We start from the raw sequence: 15,793 nt of genomic DNA, 5'->3' as shown, positions 1-15,793 counted from the left end.
GAAGAATAGACAAATTGGTTAGTTCGTAGCAGATCAGCAGAATTTAATAAACAGTAGGCCACGATCAAATACTAACGCAACCGAGAAACATTCTATGTTTATGCAAATCCAAGTGTGCAAAATTAGGTATGTATTTGACCTTTACAGGTTACCATGCATTATCATACCACATGCCTAATCCCGACATAGGCCGATTTTCCAACCCGGTTTCCCCCTGTCAGTTATGCAGGTAAGATTGGCTGACTTGGAAAAAAGCGTGTAGTCGTTCGGATGGGACTATGGACCGAGGCCCTGTTTACTACAGGCTGTGCACGTTAAAGATCCATCGACAGCTGGAAATCGAAAAAGAGTCGTCATCCAGGCATAATTTCCCTCATTGTACCCGTCTTCAATAGCCCACATGGCACAGAAAGGTAGGGCGTAAAACTCCATTCATTTTATTTCACATAGAAACAAACTTTTTAGAAAATCGATTTGTGGTATCAATGTTTGAGTATAAGGGCGATAACTCTGTTATGAAATTCGAAATCCCTGCAAACTGCGAAAGACTTTGGTCGCATTATATAAGTATGCCACGATTCACTCAAATCCGCTAAGAAATTCCAGATAGAGATAGGCTTATACTGTGAATATGCAGTCAGGCAAATGAAGGAATATAGGAGCAACTGACAACATCTGAAGAGAATCTGACAACTGAAAACCTGCAATTGCCAATGTTTTAGTTTCCAACAAAATTTGGAATTCCATTTGCAGTTGCAATGTAGTCTCTCATTTCTTGATATGAGCGTTTTATTCAATACCGAGTAATCCGCTCAGATGCATTGAAGAGTCAGTTGACTTAAATAAAATAATGACTAAATTTACATTCTTTATTAAAAATAGTGAATATTATTATTATTTGTGTTCTACATGATAGAGTTCCTAAGGTGGTTTTTTATTTCTTTAAAAAAACATTGTCGTGTGTTTTTTTTACTGCATTTATCTCATCTCAAATCAAGGAAATTACTAAGAACCCCCTCAGGGACCCCTCAATATGCCAAAGAGAAGGGGATTATTGTGTTTTAGTGGTTGACAATCAAGGCATATAAAGATTCCCACATCTCTTCACCACTTGGGATAATTTGATTAGCAGGAAGCTGGAATCCTGTAAGGTAATCACTGCTTGATGGTCTCAGTTCATAGGTCACTGAAAACGGAGTCTCGCCTCTCAGTTGAGCCCAGTCAGACGACCCGCCTGCTGCATTATAATCTGAAAAATAAAACACAATCATTTTAGTAAATACAAAAAAATCATGGGTGGTTCGAGTATCTTATGACAGCCCTTTTCAACGTTCGTGTTCGTCGAATTTGACCCAGCTCGATGAAGTCTGCTTTAACCAATATTGAAAATATGGGTTAATAAAAAAAGGGAACGAAAGTTCATTAAAGTATCATTAAAGATCGATTCATTTTCATTTCAATAGTCGACAGTCTGACATCCTTTTTAGATATTTCTCAAATATTTAATTTTCATTATGTATTTTATCAAACACTACTATGCCAACAAAATGACCAGAAATTGCCAGAAAGAGGCAAATTGTATTTACAGAAACAAAAACAGGGTTGACATTAAATTTGTAGTACTGAACCTCGCCAACAACCAAACCAGAATTTCTAACAGTATAATTAAACTTATTCCTTACTTAGAAGTTCACCTGCAGATCCAACCTGAAAGTTCCTACCATGGACAGATGCTAATGCATTTGAAGCGCCATTTGCAACGGATTTCTGAAACAAACGAGAAAAATAATCAATGGTTGGCAAGATACAGAATGTTCTTTTGGTTATTTTAAAGGTTTTTCTATCAGTAAAACAATTCTCTTTCAGAACTTGCTTACAAATCAGCCAAATGCAGTACGACATATAATATGTAATAATTTCTATCATAGATCAATACAAAATTACATACTATAAGTATCTCTAATGTTGAAGAGCTTTGCAGACGTTAACGACGTTAAGTATTTCAGTTGTCGTTGTGAATAGTAAATGCCAGACACAGGAGTTTATGATTGTTGATTGAGATGAGCGCATAATGCATCAGTTATAACTTGCCCTTTTGGCTTTGAACAACGAAAATTGTAACAAATGAGTTAAAGTTAAGTTATGTTGCAACGTTGCTCTAAAGACTCATACAGAATGAGACATAATGCTTTAGATATAACCAGTAAAACACCATAACACTTACGATGTGATTAATATTGCCAGGTACTGAACTACCAAAAGCGTATGGTGTTAATATGTACTGAGAATAAGAGTGAAGGGATACGTATGCTGATATTCCGTTATAGGATTGTACTTTTTCTCTTATTCCTTTAGCTTCATTTTCAGAGAAAACCTCCGTTCCAGCATAGGTGTCACTTCTACAGGTACCTGTACCAACAGCTAGAATGAAAAACGACAATTAGTGATATCAAGGCCATAGCGTAAAGTTCAAATACAGCATAAGGGCCTAAGTGAATTTAAAATACATAATTGAAAAAAAAAAACCTTCTTCGTTTCGAAATTTATATTTTTGTCTCATTGCTTGCTGCTTGGGTGGCGTATTCATTGGTAAAAGAGTTAGATCTCAATCAAACAAATTCATTGAAACACATTATCATGGCAACTTTTGTTGTATTCGCGAGAGTACAATCTAATCGAATTACTTCATTGACAAATTTCATTGATACAAGAAAGGTGGCTTTTACGATCAAGGTATTAGACACAGTTCGTAATAGCTTGACATTGCAAAAATGCTAGTGTCGCTTATACACAAACAAAGGCTTTTTGAACATCTTTTACCCGCGATCAGGCCAAAAACTTACTGTTCCATGCAGAATCAAAGTTTCTGTTTAAATCTACACCAATTGAAGAAGTACATCCCGAGTGGGTAAATGTCTGTCTATTTTTTCTCCAAAGTCGATTTGACTGAAAAGAAAATTAGCTAATATGTAAATTTCAAGATATAATTACATAATATGCTACTTAGCCGCTGATGCATTTAACAGTCGATAGTGATTGGATTAATTTTAAAAAAAATGTCAAATTATTGGATCTAACGAAGAGTTTCGTTTAGTTATTTTCAATCAAATCTATCAATTGACACGTCACCTTATAAGATTAGTTCCACTCATTGCATACAGCATTGTGTTGTAACATGTCGACCTAATACGGTGCAGGTCATGTCGAGTAAAGCTGAATTAAAATATATATTATTACCCCTCTGGAATATTCATAACCATCTGGATTAGAAACAGGAACCACGACAAACTCATAAGAATCCAACAGTTCTCTTGCTTTGGCATCATTTTTGCTGTATTGGTCTAGAAGCTGAAAGAGAACCAGATCAAGTATAAGCTATTTTTCTGCATGAAATGCTTCCGCTATTTGCCACATGAAAACGTTAAAGCAAGTTTCAAATAATTGTTGTTGGTGTAGAAAATTGACAGTCCCTTAATAAGTCATAGTATGAACTTACTCTATCAATCCAATACAAGCAAACAGCAGGGCTGATCCACTCTCGAGCGTGAATACCACATTCCATAAATACAACAGGTCGACCACTTCCTGTTCTTAACTATATATTAGAAAAAAGAAAAAAAAACTGTTTGTAGCATCATGTATATTTCTAATCTATCAGGAGTTGATTCTTATGGGTCCATGTTTGTGGTACATGTATAGGGCTAGCATTATATGCTAGATAGAGAGGCTTTCGCTGCGGGTATCCTGACTGCCACTTGCTCCTTCATTTAGACACTTTTCCCTGATCATACGCATATCATTAGAGAATTAAAACCTCTGGCTTTTCATATGTAAAAGAGTATTTGCGCGAGTAACAATGTAAATTGGTAAGAATACTCTGGGAAAGATCAATGCCAAGAAGTTTGGCCAAGGACCAATTGGTAGAAAGAATCATCGTGAACCTAGAATGTCAGGACAGGCATCAGAGGGAAAAGTGCAAATAGAAGTCTACGAATACACAGACTAGAATTCTTTTAAATAAACTTACGGTTATGAAGGAGATATCCCGTCCTTGAAATGTTTTATAGTTGAGAGTACCAACTTCATAAACCTGGTCCCTGTACGTGTTGAGGAATGTATTTAAATAATTTTGAATCTGAAGAAAATTTAAAATAGAAATAGCATGGATCAGATAAATGAAATGAACGTGGGTGATGGATATGGTTGGAACGACCTAAAACACATTACGAATTCGCTAATATATGAAAGCATGTTGTTTTTAGACAAACACAGATTAACCATACACATTAATGTATAAAATGAAGTGTTCCAGTTCCAACCAAACCTCCTTGATTTTTCTTCTCTTGGGATCACTATAGATTGTTTTAAGCTTGCCCAGAAAGCCATTTTAATAAAGCTTTATTACCGTTGCATAAGAATGGTATTGCTGATTATCCACAATGTTGACAACTGGGGTAGCACCGTTCTTTGTTTCAGGCTGTGGTCTATCTAATAATCTGAAGAATTAAAAGAAAGCATTCTTTTTTCAATAAGTTCACAAGGAAGACAACATACACCCATGATGGAAACACACACTAAAAATGAAAGCATTCTAACTTAACCTAAAATAATCATTAAAATCACGTAATTATCTACGTAAAAATCGTGAAAAATGAACTTACTCTTGTACATCTTCGCTCAAGATTACCGGTTCGACGCCTTCCCCTCTCATAATTTCCTGAACAGTTTTGAGGTGTTCTGGACTAACGCGGAAGATAAATGCACTATTGAGTCCACCTGCTACCCAAAAATCGGACTGAAATAGAGAATGCACATCATTACATAATGAAAGCGTTCCACTTTTCCATTCCAGTTGGGAATAATGAAGAATAATAGCCTAACTGATCATATAAATTCTCTCTGTGGATTAGTGAAAATTATCAAAAATTAGCTACCCAATAATGAGTTGAAGCAACTAAGCATCTCCCAAGAAAATCAACATTATATCTAACCCACTTCCGATATCTCATCCTTCTGAGCCATTGGGTAGGGTCAAATTGGTCAGGCTTTCTTTGGATACGATGTGATATTAGTCCTGATTTTGAATCGTTCGAGATAAGATCTGATATGGGAAATTTTCAATTTGATGTTTTACTGCAGAAATAATTGCAACTTACCGTTGCCACGCCATTTTCAATAAACCTCAAAGCATCTAGTTGGTATGCTGTTGAAGGCGTAACTTGGAGTAGCTTGTGGCTGGAAAAAAGGTTAGATGACAGCACGGAATACCCATAACTTACAGATAAGATGGTAGTATTGAATCCGATGGTTAAGAGATGCTAGCCGCAAATGAGAAAGTTTACAGATAGTATGGTAACAGAGGATCCCAAAGGTTACAAACATGATAACAGCGGATCCGAAAGTTTACAGATCAGATTATAGCCGCGGTTCCGAGATTACAGATATGATAACAGCGAATCCGAAAGATCAGATGATGATAATCGTGAGCTCGAAAAGTTACAGATCAGTTGATCGCACCAGATTAGAGAGAATATAATACAGATGAAAGCAGCAGTTTCTAGAGCTAATAGATCAGATGATTACAGATACGAGGAGTCCGATAATTGACAATTCAGGTGATGCTATACTAGATGCCGAAGACAATAAATCAGATTAGCATTCATAGCTCTCTGAATGCTCCGCGAGATATGGCAAAACCAAGTTGGAGAGTATTCCCAGAGCACGAGCATGTGTTCCTCGCAAGCCACGTCCACCTCAATACTAATTCTATAGTGGAGGTCAAATTTAATTGAGTCTTTGGACATGGACTCGTGAGCTAAACGGTACTTACTTTCGGTACGGAGCATCTTGTTCTCCAGTCTGTGTAGGGAGGGCAGTGACAGCCACCAACACCAGAGCGAAAACAAGTATTGCGTTCATTTTCAAATCCAGAGTGAATCTTGTCTATCGGGGTAAAACTTTTTATATGATGTCATAATTTTATTTATGGTGTTATTGAATGACTTAAGGATTTCTTGTTGCCAATTTACCCACTTGAGATGACTCGACCAAATTTAGGTTGAAATCGGTGACCTTACAGATTTCCAGAAAATGTGATTAGTAATACCTTCTTGAATGTCATAAACTGATTCAGTATCATTAATCCAAAACTACTGACCGAGATTTGAAAGGGATGTGGTCCTTTAATTGGATCAGTTCACTTCCTTTAAAGGAATTCTTCATCGTGAATAAATGAATCAGGGTTAAGGAACAGGTAATGTTAGCAACTACAGCGAGATACAAGTCCTTTTTCATATTTTCAGTCTTTTATGTCAAGTGGATTCTGCAAAGCACTTATGGTGCGGGCACACGAACTGTTTTTGGTCGGCGGTTTTTGTCGCTGACTACAGTCTTGTCAAGAGTTTCACCGAGCCGCACGGTCAAACGAGGTCTCTAGTCGGTCTTTTTCCACCATGGCAATAATCAAGTGCGAAACATGATATTCTCCGATAAAAATTGGATTGGTGTTTAGGACAAGTTTATACTTTTGGGATTTTAGATTATTTCTTAAAGGGACAGGTTCGTCATCCTCAATAACAGTAATAGTGTTCAAATCGAAATTCGTGTGTGTCCGTCATTATCTGCGTTAGAAAGTTAAAAAGATGGCTCGTCTTTCCTTGGCTTGAATCCGCCATATAAGTATTCAGTATTTCCGTACATTACTAGAACTTCTGAATACTATTTACATCAAAACCAAATTAACCTTTGAAAATGGCGAACCTGTCCACTCTGGTTTATCCTTTGATATCTGGTGTGTGTTGCTTCAGTGGGATTTAGATGTACCAGTATTTTTAATGAAGTGTTTGTCACAATATATCATGAAAGGCAATTGGTAAATTTTCAGGAATATGATTGTTAAAAATATGACCAATCTAACAATCATCTCTTATAATATATTTCAAGAATTATCCTCATTTTGTTTACTATCGTGAAATTTTGGTTTCACCTTTATTGTATAGATATCAAAATCAAAAATGATTGATGGGCGTGTCTTACATGACTTTTATACTGTGTGTGTGGTGGTCATATTTCTTCAACAAATATGGCGACTAATAGTATTAAATATGACGGACAGGCAGTCTTAATTTTTTTTTAATTATTAACTTTAGCTTAGGTAGAGCATGATAGCTTTAACGATGAAAATCAAACACTATATCAAAGCAAATCATTTCAATATATTATGTTGAGTAGGCTTTCGAAATAGATTTTGTCGTTTTAATACTACTTCTACATAGATGTCACTTTCAATAGTTTTATTGATCAATATGAAGTTCATAGAGACAAACCTCTAAATTCTAATGTGCGACAATCAGTTCGTCTAAATCACAGATATAAGGATGTGGCCCACCCCAGACCTAAATACGTCGCTGACATTTTGCAACATTTTCAGTATATTGTTGATAATTGCAATACTTGTTTCCAAGGCCTCGTGAAATACTTAAAGACCCAGAGCAGGAGATTTAGTGTTATTTTGTCAGATCATGGATGCTAAATGGAGTCACCTTAAGGAAAAAACAAGAATTGAACATTCAGACTTGCATTTTCATCTGCTTTTTGAAGAACTACCTTGTTTGACCGTTTGTATCAGCACACGGTGTGTACAATTTAAAGGAACAGCTTCCGGCGAGTACTTAAGACATTCCTTGATGGGCCAACAGGGAAACATAATCCAGAAACCTTTATTTATCACAGTCATTCACAACAACAATAATAAAACTTATCAAAAACAAAGTTAACAAAGTAGCAGTCGCCCATAAAAGGGACCAAACTGACTCATCTCAACTGTAATAAACATATCCGTGTTATTGTTACATGAACATTGTTCATTTGTTTTATATATTCATTACATGTATGTTATTTATCTTGATAACCTCGTATGAGCAGGTTGAAACATTGCCTGAATTTGGTATGTATATATATATATACATATGTAAAACTAATGTTTCATATTTCTATACCCTATAAAGATCAGCTATTTTAACAGATGACTAGCATAAAAAATAGTAAAATTTGATTTTGCTTTTGATCAGTTTCTCATGCCATTGAATTTTTTCAGTGCAAAATGGAAAACAGTGAAACCCGATTTCCAAAACAACAGTTTGGTGACACATCGGTAGTAGCTAAGGAACTTTTCACTTGAGGAAGTATATCAATCATAAGTGAGTAGTACATCATGATGAAAAAGATATAAGGTGTCTAGAAGACTAAGTATTCCCTAAAAACTATCATAATACAGGCCAAATTAGATTAATAAAGCCTCTGAGTCATCTCTTTACATTGATGATCATGCTCAAATCAATCACAAGTCCCACATTTTCAAACTATCTTTGACTGCTGTGGGCAAGGGCAAGACATTAATGCTATTAAAAATGCTTTTACCACCATTGCTGATAGATAATGCTTTTCTTGTGGCAATCATGGATAGTTTCTTTAAAGATCTAGGATTAGTAATATGTGATCTAATCCAGTCTATCAGTGGTTTGTTCTTCATGAATTTCAGATTTCTTGGGTACTTGGCAAGATGTTCTGGTGTAAGGTAAACACTAGCTGTAATGAGACATCTGATTATTTTCTCTCTGTAGTTGAATACAGACCAATAAAATGCTGTGGTACCACTAAAATGAAAAAATAAATGAAGTTATGCCACTTTACTTTTCTGATCTGATGCCAGTCAATTATGTGGTATACAATGAAGGAAAATTTCAGGACTGCTGGACAAGCCTAATGTTTTATATTTTAAACTCTAATGCTCACAGAGTGAGCTTGCAAGTGGTATCAGGTTTTCCAGGAAAGTGAACAGGACATACTTCACTGCAAGTCTTTTAGAAGCACTGTGCAACCTGCAGAATTGTTTTGGCAACGGGCAATATTTAGTCCATAGAGCAAAAAATGTAACATATTTCCTTAAATTTGTACCAAATAGTGCTCAATCTTACCTCGAATCAGAAATGTCCAGATCAGCACCATGCTGAATCAACAACCTTGCATTCTCTTCACACCCAAAATATATACTAGCAGATAGAGCAGTTTCTCCAAATCTATCTTTTTGGTTCAACAAAGCCCCTTTGTTGATCAGGTACAAACACATCTCTGGTTTGTTAATTCTGGAGGCAAGGAGTAGTGGCGAATTACCCGCATTACTGATCATGTTGATGTCACATCCAAGATTCACTACAATGTCTAGAAATCTTATAGAGCCTGTACTGACAACGGCAGCATGAACCAGGTTACCATGTTTGTTTGATATCGTATAGTCTGCTCCAACATCTAGCAGGTATTCCACCAGCTGAACTTTCCCACCAAAAGTTGCTAACATCAATGGAGTAGATCCATCTGAGGCTACAAGATTTGCTAGTTTTGATGTCTTATGAGGACAGTTTTTGGTTCTCTTTGGAATGTTTGTAGAATGTTTCCAGTTTGTCAGACTTAATTGGTCCATTTGTTTGATCAACTCATCTCCTCTTTGATGTTTATCACTTGGTGCACTTTGTTGGAAGTTTTCAAAGTTACCCCTTAGACTAGTAGATGACCTTCTCCTTGGCTGACATGAACACATTTCTCCACAGTTTATATCCATAGTGGTATCATCTTCTAACAAATACTTGACAATGTCCATATTCCCTAAAAAGCAGGCTACAAATAATGGAGGATATGCCTTTTGGAAGAGAGCTATGCTTGTGGTTTTGGTCCTACTGCATCCAGCATCCAGAATCATTTTAACAATGTCTATTTGTTTAGTGTCCATAACTAGTAGAGCTAAGCCAACAGGTGTATGGCCTCTGGCATTTTCTTTGTCTAGATTGGCCCCATGTTTAATAAGAACTTTGACAAGTTCCACATTGCTTTGTTTGATTGCTATATGAATAGCTGAGTCTTCACGCTGTCCATGCACTTGATTGATATCTTCACCACAATCCAAGAGTAAAGAGGTCAGATAAGGATTACCACTCCGTACTGCCTGAATCAATGGAGGGTCAGCCAACTGAACTTGATTCATGCCAGAAATATTTAACACTTGCTGTATATCTGCACCCTTCTGAAGAAGCAGTTTAGAAATTTCAACACACTTGTTCATGGATAGTTGCAAAGGAGTCATGCAACCACAGCAGGCCTGGTTGACATGGGCACCATTGTTTAAAAACACTTCCACAATGTTGACATCATTTATGATAATGGACAAGGCAAAGGCATTCATGTCTTGTCGTCTGCAAAATAAATTGGGATCTGCACCATTACTTAGCAGTGTTTCAAGAACGCTCATGTCTCTCGAGCTGACAGCAATCATTAAAAGTGTACCGCTTTCAAGTTCATAATTTGGATTCACTCCTAATTTCATTAGAATTTGAATCATTTTCAGAACCTGAAATCTGGACTCTGATTGAGACACTACTGGTAACTTCACAAATTCTTTTTTAGAGATGGACTCATCTTGGTGGCAGAGTTGGATGTATCTTTCATAGTAGCGTAATGATTTTGTTAGCAGACTTTTCCCAACCTCTTCTTTGATGTCTGCAACATTTTGTAAACATGCCACAGCATCAGTCAACTGACCATTTTCAATAAGAATTTCCACCTCATCCATTTTAATCTAATAACAAGCCTCTAAATGATCATAGCCTTAAAAATAAAAATGGTTATATCATACCACTTTGATACCACAGTAATAGTGCTGTCTGTAAACTGTCTCATTTTAAAGAATTAAAATCCAATGTCCAATTCCTCTGCACAGGAACAAAAAAATAAGCTTACAAGGTGTAAATTTATAATGCTCACCCAGGACTTGCTATTCATCTGATGAAATGAAATGATATTTGACATCTTACTGGGCTATTAAAGACTGACAAAGCCCTGAGTTGTGCAATGAGGGGAATTTTGACAGGATGTCAGCATTATAAGCCTATTTTTAGTTATTTGAAAAATCCTAGGGCATCTCGACCTATTCGAGAATTGAACCCTGGACCTTCCCTTATTCTGATGTGATAACACAGTAGTCAAGACACCTCGGCCCCGTTCTTGGATGGGTTTATTAGAATTTCTACCTTTTCAATAGCATGTTTAGCTCAATATCAGTACGGTAACACATTTATGCACCTGCATTTAGAACGTAGTAGTTGCTAGTGGTGTAGGCCTACAGTGAAAATTGGAAAATTGTAGACAGACATCGACCAGCTGACATATTGACAAAATGTAAACATTAGTCAATTAAGAGCTAAAAGTTTTACTTTCGTATCTCAAACATATCAAGCATCTGTCGTACTTTGGCACAATTGTAATAATTTGATATATAAAAACTTTAAGTTGTTGATTTTTTCAAAATGAAATTTCGAAGATAAATACTTAAAATTTCTTATTAGTTTTATTTATTGATGAAGATGGCGAATACGAAAATGGGGAAATATTGTGGTTGTCTATGAAGCGCGAGTATCAACTTGTTATTTCTGTGACAAGAAGATTTGTCGTTTCCTCATTTAGTTAAAACCACAGCATTAACTGATTATACATATAATTTAGGCAAATTTGGACAAAATGAGTCTGTCCCTGAGGTAATGTATATACTGTTTATTTTCTCAATAGTTTTGCGGATAATTTTCACTAAATAATATAGTCAACAAAATCTCTACTCAGTACTCCTTGGACACTTTCAGTTTCAGAAATCTTGTCAGGCTGACATTGACCAGAACTAGTGTCTAGTGAAGTAGAGAACAGACATAGTGGAAGTTTAGACTGCAGGCAACTCCATAGGTTTTGAATATTAGCGACTTGTTACCAGTTATTTCATTAGCAATAACTGCTCATCAGAGTGTTAAAAAGGTTTTTTCTCTGTTCCAAAGCTTCTTTATTTTACAACTATCACGTACCGGTGCATAATTTTAGTTTGGTTAATTGAATTATTTTGCTTGTTGTGTTTCAGAGCTGAGTTTGCTTTGGATAAAAATAAAAAGAAGAAGAAAAGGGAGCTAGCGAATGAACAGAAACAAGAAATAAAAGAAGCTTTTGATTTATTTGATACAGATAAAGATAGAGCTATAGATTATCATGAACTAAAGGTATCGTATACAAGCATAGCTTTTGAATCCTTAACAGCTACTTATCTTGATGGACTGATGTTATAAACATTCAAGATGTTTGGTCAATTTCAAATTGGTCATTCAACAATTATACAACACATTTGAATGAATGATAGGTCACTTATTTAAATAAAAATCATTGCCTATATATTTCATATATGGAACTATTTGTATTAAGTGAATCACAGTCTCACCTGTTTATTGAATTTGGTTTATATGATAATGAGTGTTTGTTAATGTCCTATAGGTAGCAATGAGAGCTCTAGGATTTGATGTAAAGAAAGCTGATGTGTTAAAGATATTAAGAGATTATGATAGAGAAGGAAGTGGTAAAATAACATTTGAGGATTTTAATGAAGTCAGTAAGTATAGAATAATTTGAATTAAATAAGGGATACAGACTGCTAAATACAGGATTTACATGTGGATTATAGTCAATTTCAATTGCCCATATCTCTTTTCAAAATAAAATTTGACACTTAGTTCTCTTACATTTCCACAAAATTTAAAGAGATCATTTGTAACATAGAATCAATATCACATTAGACAGAGTTACTTTAGATCATTTTCTTCAATCTGAGACAAAATTGCACCTCTTAAGATGGGCTAAATTTTGATATCCCCTATAAGATCATGAAATAAGGAGTTTTCTATTTTCCAGTGACAGATATGATGTTAGAAAGAGATCCACAAGAAGAAATAGTGAAGGCATTTAAACTTTTTGACGATGATAGTTCTGGAAAAATTAATTTACGTAATCTAAGACGAGTTGCTAGGTAATTATTAGGAAATAGACCCTTGCCACATGTTTTGCCTGATATTCTATGACAACCTGAAATATTCAGCCTCAATATTGGAAAACATGAAGATATTTACAAGCATGAAAGTAATGTATTAAATATGACTTAAAGTTGTTCATGATGATCACTTGACACATAATTTGCTTTTACATTTTTGAATCCTATTAATTCCTCAAATAATAGATCAGCTTATCTAATTTTCTATCTTTTATTGTAGAGAGTTGGGTGAAAATATGACTGATGAAGAATTAAGAGCTATGATTGATGAATTTGACAGAGATGGCGATGGGGAAAGTAAGATATTGGATTTTTTAGCTTAATGTGTATCAGGGACTAATATCTTTTATGTATGGTTGATATAAGACAAGCATATCTTGTGATACAAGACAGATAATTTAAAGGGATTTTAAAGAGATTTTCAAAACTTTGTATGTGTATCAGGGACACTAATAGCATTGATTTGCACCTTTCCAATGTCCAGTCAGACATCTGTGGTTCTTGCGATTCTCTTAAATAAAATGGTTTTGACATCCTTACAAAATTTGCTTATTGATATATGAGGGCCTTTGCAATAGTGACTTACAATAAAACAGTAAAACTTGATGGTTGTGTTATATGTGACCTTTTTGAAACATAGTCTTAATGTAATTATTGTTTTATTTTGTAGTAAATGAAGAAGAGTTTCTAGCCATAATGACTGGTGATACATAATGTTATAACACAGTGAAAGACACATTACACATTACGCATAATTAGGGACCAATGTTTTCATTGTATTTCATATATACTGAAGGAAATCAAAATCTCAAAGTGTTGGTGAATCTGAGTTCTTCAAAACTATAGGCAAGAATACAACTCAAATCCTTTAAATTGGAATTGATTTATAGTAACATTGAGAGCCAATTTATAGGGTATATTTTTATCCTAGTCGTAATAAAGAGTTAGCTATGAGACTAACGCTGAAATAATTTTCTAGAACCAAAATTTACTTTATGCCTTTGTGTTCACAGACTTTCTGTCAAGGCCTCTGATTGGCTGTAATCGCTAGCAAACAATCTAATCAAATAGCCCAATTTACAAACTTCCATGATACAAGAAAGGTGACTTTTAAATTCAAGGTTTAAGTAAGAAGTTTGTAATAGCTTGATATTGTGAAAATGATCTTTTCTCATCAATCAAGGGCACACTCATCATACTTAACTGTGGTTGTATTGGGCACATTATTATTGGCGAGGAAGTTGAATTTCATGTCAAATTATCTAAATATATCGCGAATTGTCAAGAATCCAATCAAATTCAATATGCTTGCCAACAATAAAGTGTGCAATTTCGACCATGATTCTTTCTACTGTAATACGTTTCTTGTTAAATTTTCCTTCTACTTTGTGTATATATTTAGTTACTTTTAATACAAAATATAGAAAGAAAGTGGTCTTTTTTTTAATGAACGTTCTCCATATAAGACTTTCACTTGGGACTTATGCTTTCTTGATAGTCGTGCATAATCAACTGATGACAGCCGACGAACATCAACAGTGCGCACACATCCACCGATCGTTCTGGTTCTTCGGTTCTCAGACGTTGAAAATCCAGTTGTTCAATGGCACAGCCAATGGGGATGGACCCACGAAATCACCCAGAAAAGAAAGAACGCTTCTCACTAAAGTGAACCTACCGTGGTGTCGCATCCTCGGGAAATAAGTGCGACACTGCAGATGCTTTCCATTTACAAGACAGACCTGCAGCCCTACTTTTGATATAAAAAACGATGTCCATTGTTCGTAATGATTGTGATAAACACTCAAAAAGAATCTTGTGGACATGCATTAGATATCCAATGTATCTGTAACCTGATTAACCCAATGCCCTTAAATTTTCCACGAGTAAGAAAGGAGATGTTTATACGGATAAAAGACCACCTGAAACACCTTTGTATCATTTTTTTTTAATTCAAAACAAAAATTCGGATGTATGGTTGGTTTAAGCACTTGTTGTTGGTACAGCTGTGCTAGCTCCTGCAGCAACACATTTAGGATTGGTGTAACTGTGACTTCCGGACTGATGCATCTCTTTTTCACCGTGGCATTCGAATCCTGGAACACAGGGACAGTGCCACTCGTGGAGTTTTGGGTTGAATGGATCGTGGATCTCTGGTGGTTCACAGCTTTCACCTTCTAAGGACAGCGATGTGCATTTTCCAGAATTGTGTCCAAAGTTATCCCCAAAAATAAATCGTTTCTTTCCAAACAGAGGATAAAGGCAGCATTGTTCAGCTGAACAGTCGGCGTCAGAAGAACAGCTTTGAGCCTATAATATAATAAACAACAATACAATCGTGTGGCTTGGTGTAGACTGAGAACGCTGCTCTTTGTCGATAATTCGAATTCAGTGGCAAGTATCACTCTTACCATACAAGGCTTCATCATAGAAAGCAAAGTCAGCTCTTAGGATCTTTTTGTCCAAGAAACATAATAGGAGATGTACTTACATAGGCAGCGACCACAACAACAGCTAGGCACAATAGAACTTTCATCTTGTATGTTTTATGTTCGAACCGAGATTATGAAGATTTTCAGGTCATCGTCTTTTATATCTTACCTTGATAAGGATGTCAAGTTATCTCGGCTGTGAGCTATGCCATATGGTTTTCTGCATATCTCAGAACATCCTGGAACAATTCTATTTTTAACTACTTAGTGATCACAATGTACAAACAAGAAGGCGGAACTCTGATTAGAGAAGAGAATTCAAACTACGTCTAAATTTGAAATGTAGAAGTCAAACTACGTCTAAATTTGAAATGTCTTTCGAAGACGATACAATATTGATCGTAATTCTTTTGTGTAAAATGGGCTTTGAATTTTAAACATATATTTGAATAATTTA

The 15,793-nt window shown here is 35.5% G+C and overlaps 4 protein-coding genes across 4 annotated transcripts; 1 reads left to right on the top strand and 3 right to left on the bottom strand.

Moving 5' to 3' along the window:
* Nucleotides 1–1,061: 1,061 nt before the first annotated feature.
* LOTGIDRAFT_122568 (hypothetical protein) lies at nucleotides 1,062–3,583 on the bottom strand (the record flags this gene model as incomplete). Its single annotated transcript, XM_009060212.1, has 6 exons — nucleotides 1,062–1,249; nucleotides 1,683–1,767; nucleotides 2,225–2,421; nucleotides 2,844–2,946; nucleotides 3,238–3,341; nucleotides 3,493–3,583. Coding segments are annotated over 6 exons (768 nt in total), but the record flags the coding sequence as incomplete, so codon positions are not given.
* Nucleotides 3,584–8,980: 5,397 nt separating this feature from the next.
* LOTGIDRAFT_67415 (hypothetical protein) lies at nucleotides 8,981–9,373 on the bottom strand (the record flags this gene model as incomplete). The annotated part of the gene is made up of 1 exon (XM_009060161.1): nucleotides 8,981–9,373. A coding segment is annotated over one exon (393 nt), but the record flags the coding sequence as incomplete, so codon positions are not given.
* A 2,074-nt stretch (nucleotides 9,374–11,447) lies between these two features.
* Nucleotides 11,448–14,332, top strand: LOTGIDRAFT_233590 (hypothetical protein). Its single transcript, XM_009060211.1, has 6 exons — nucleotides 11,448–11,582; nucleotides 11,951–12,086; nucleotides 12,355–12,469; nucleotides 12,769–12,883; nucleotides 13,125–13,201; nucleotides 13,575–14,332. Exons 1-6 carry the CDS (start codon nucleotides 11,566–11,568, stop codon nucleotides 13,616–13,618), a joined length of 504 nt encoding a protein of 167 aa, XP_009058459.1. The 5' UTR covers nucleotides 11,448–11,565; the 3' UTR covers nucleotides 13,619–14,332.
* Nucleotides 14,333–14,832: 500 nt separating this feature from the next.
* On the bottom strand, nucleotides 14,833–15,465 carry LOTGIDRAFT_233588 (hypothetical protein). The gene is made up of 2 exons (XM_009060210.1): nucleotides 15,396–15,465; nucleotides 14,833–15,214 (listed from the first exon to the last, which is right to left on the bottom strand). Exons 1-2 carry the CDS (start codon nucleotides 15,438–15,440, stop codon nucleotides 14,888–14,890), a joined length of 372 nt encoding a protein of 123 aa, XP_009058458.1. The 5' UTR covers nucleotides 15,441–15,465; the 3' UTR covers nucleotides 14,833–14,887.
* Between the last annotated feature and the right edge of the window lie 328 nt (nucleotides 15,466–15,793).

This window comes from Lottia gigantea (assembly GCF_000327385.1).
Source record: "Lottia gigantea unplaced genomic scaffold LOTGIsca_41, whole genome shotgun sequence".
Classification (NCBI taxonomy): Eukaryota; Metazoa; Mollusca; class Gastropoda; family Lottiidae; genus Lottia; species Lottia gigantea.
Note: the sequence above shows the minus strand (reverse complement) of the source record. Positions and strands in the feature narration are given on the sequence as shown.

Coding starts and splice junctions, on each gene's coding strand:
- LOTGIDRAFT_233590 (XM_009060211.1), top strand. Junction 12,470..12,768: donor TGAGGATTTTAATGAAGTCA/GTAAGTATAGAA, acceptor TCTATTTTCCAG/TGACAGATATGATGTTAGAA. Junction 13,202..13,574: donor CAGAGATGGCGATGGGGAAA/GTAAGATATTGG, acceptor TTTATTTTGTAG/TAAATGAAGAAGAGTTTCTA.
- LOTGIDRAFT_233588 (XM_009060210.1), bottom strand. CDS start 15,440: ATGAAAGTTCTATTGTGCCTAGCTGTTGTTGTGGTCGCTGCCTAT. Junction 15,215..15,395: donor TTGTTGTGGTCGCTGCCTAT/GTAAGTACATCT, acceptor ATTATATTATAG/GCTCAAAGCTGTTCTTCTGA.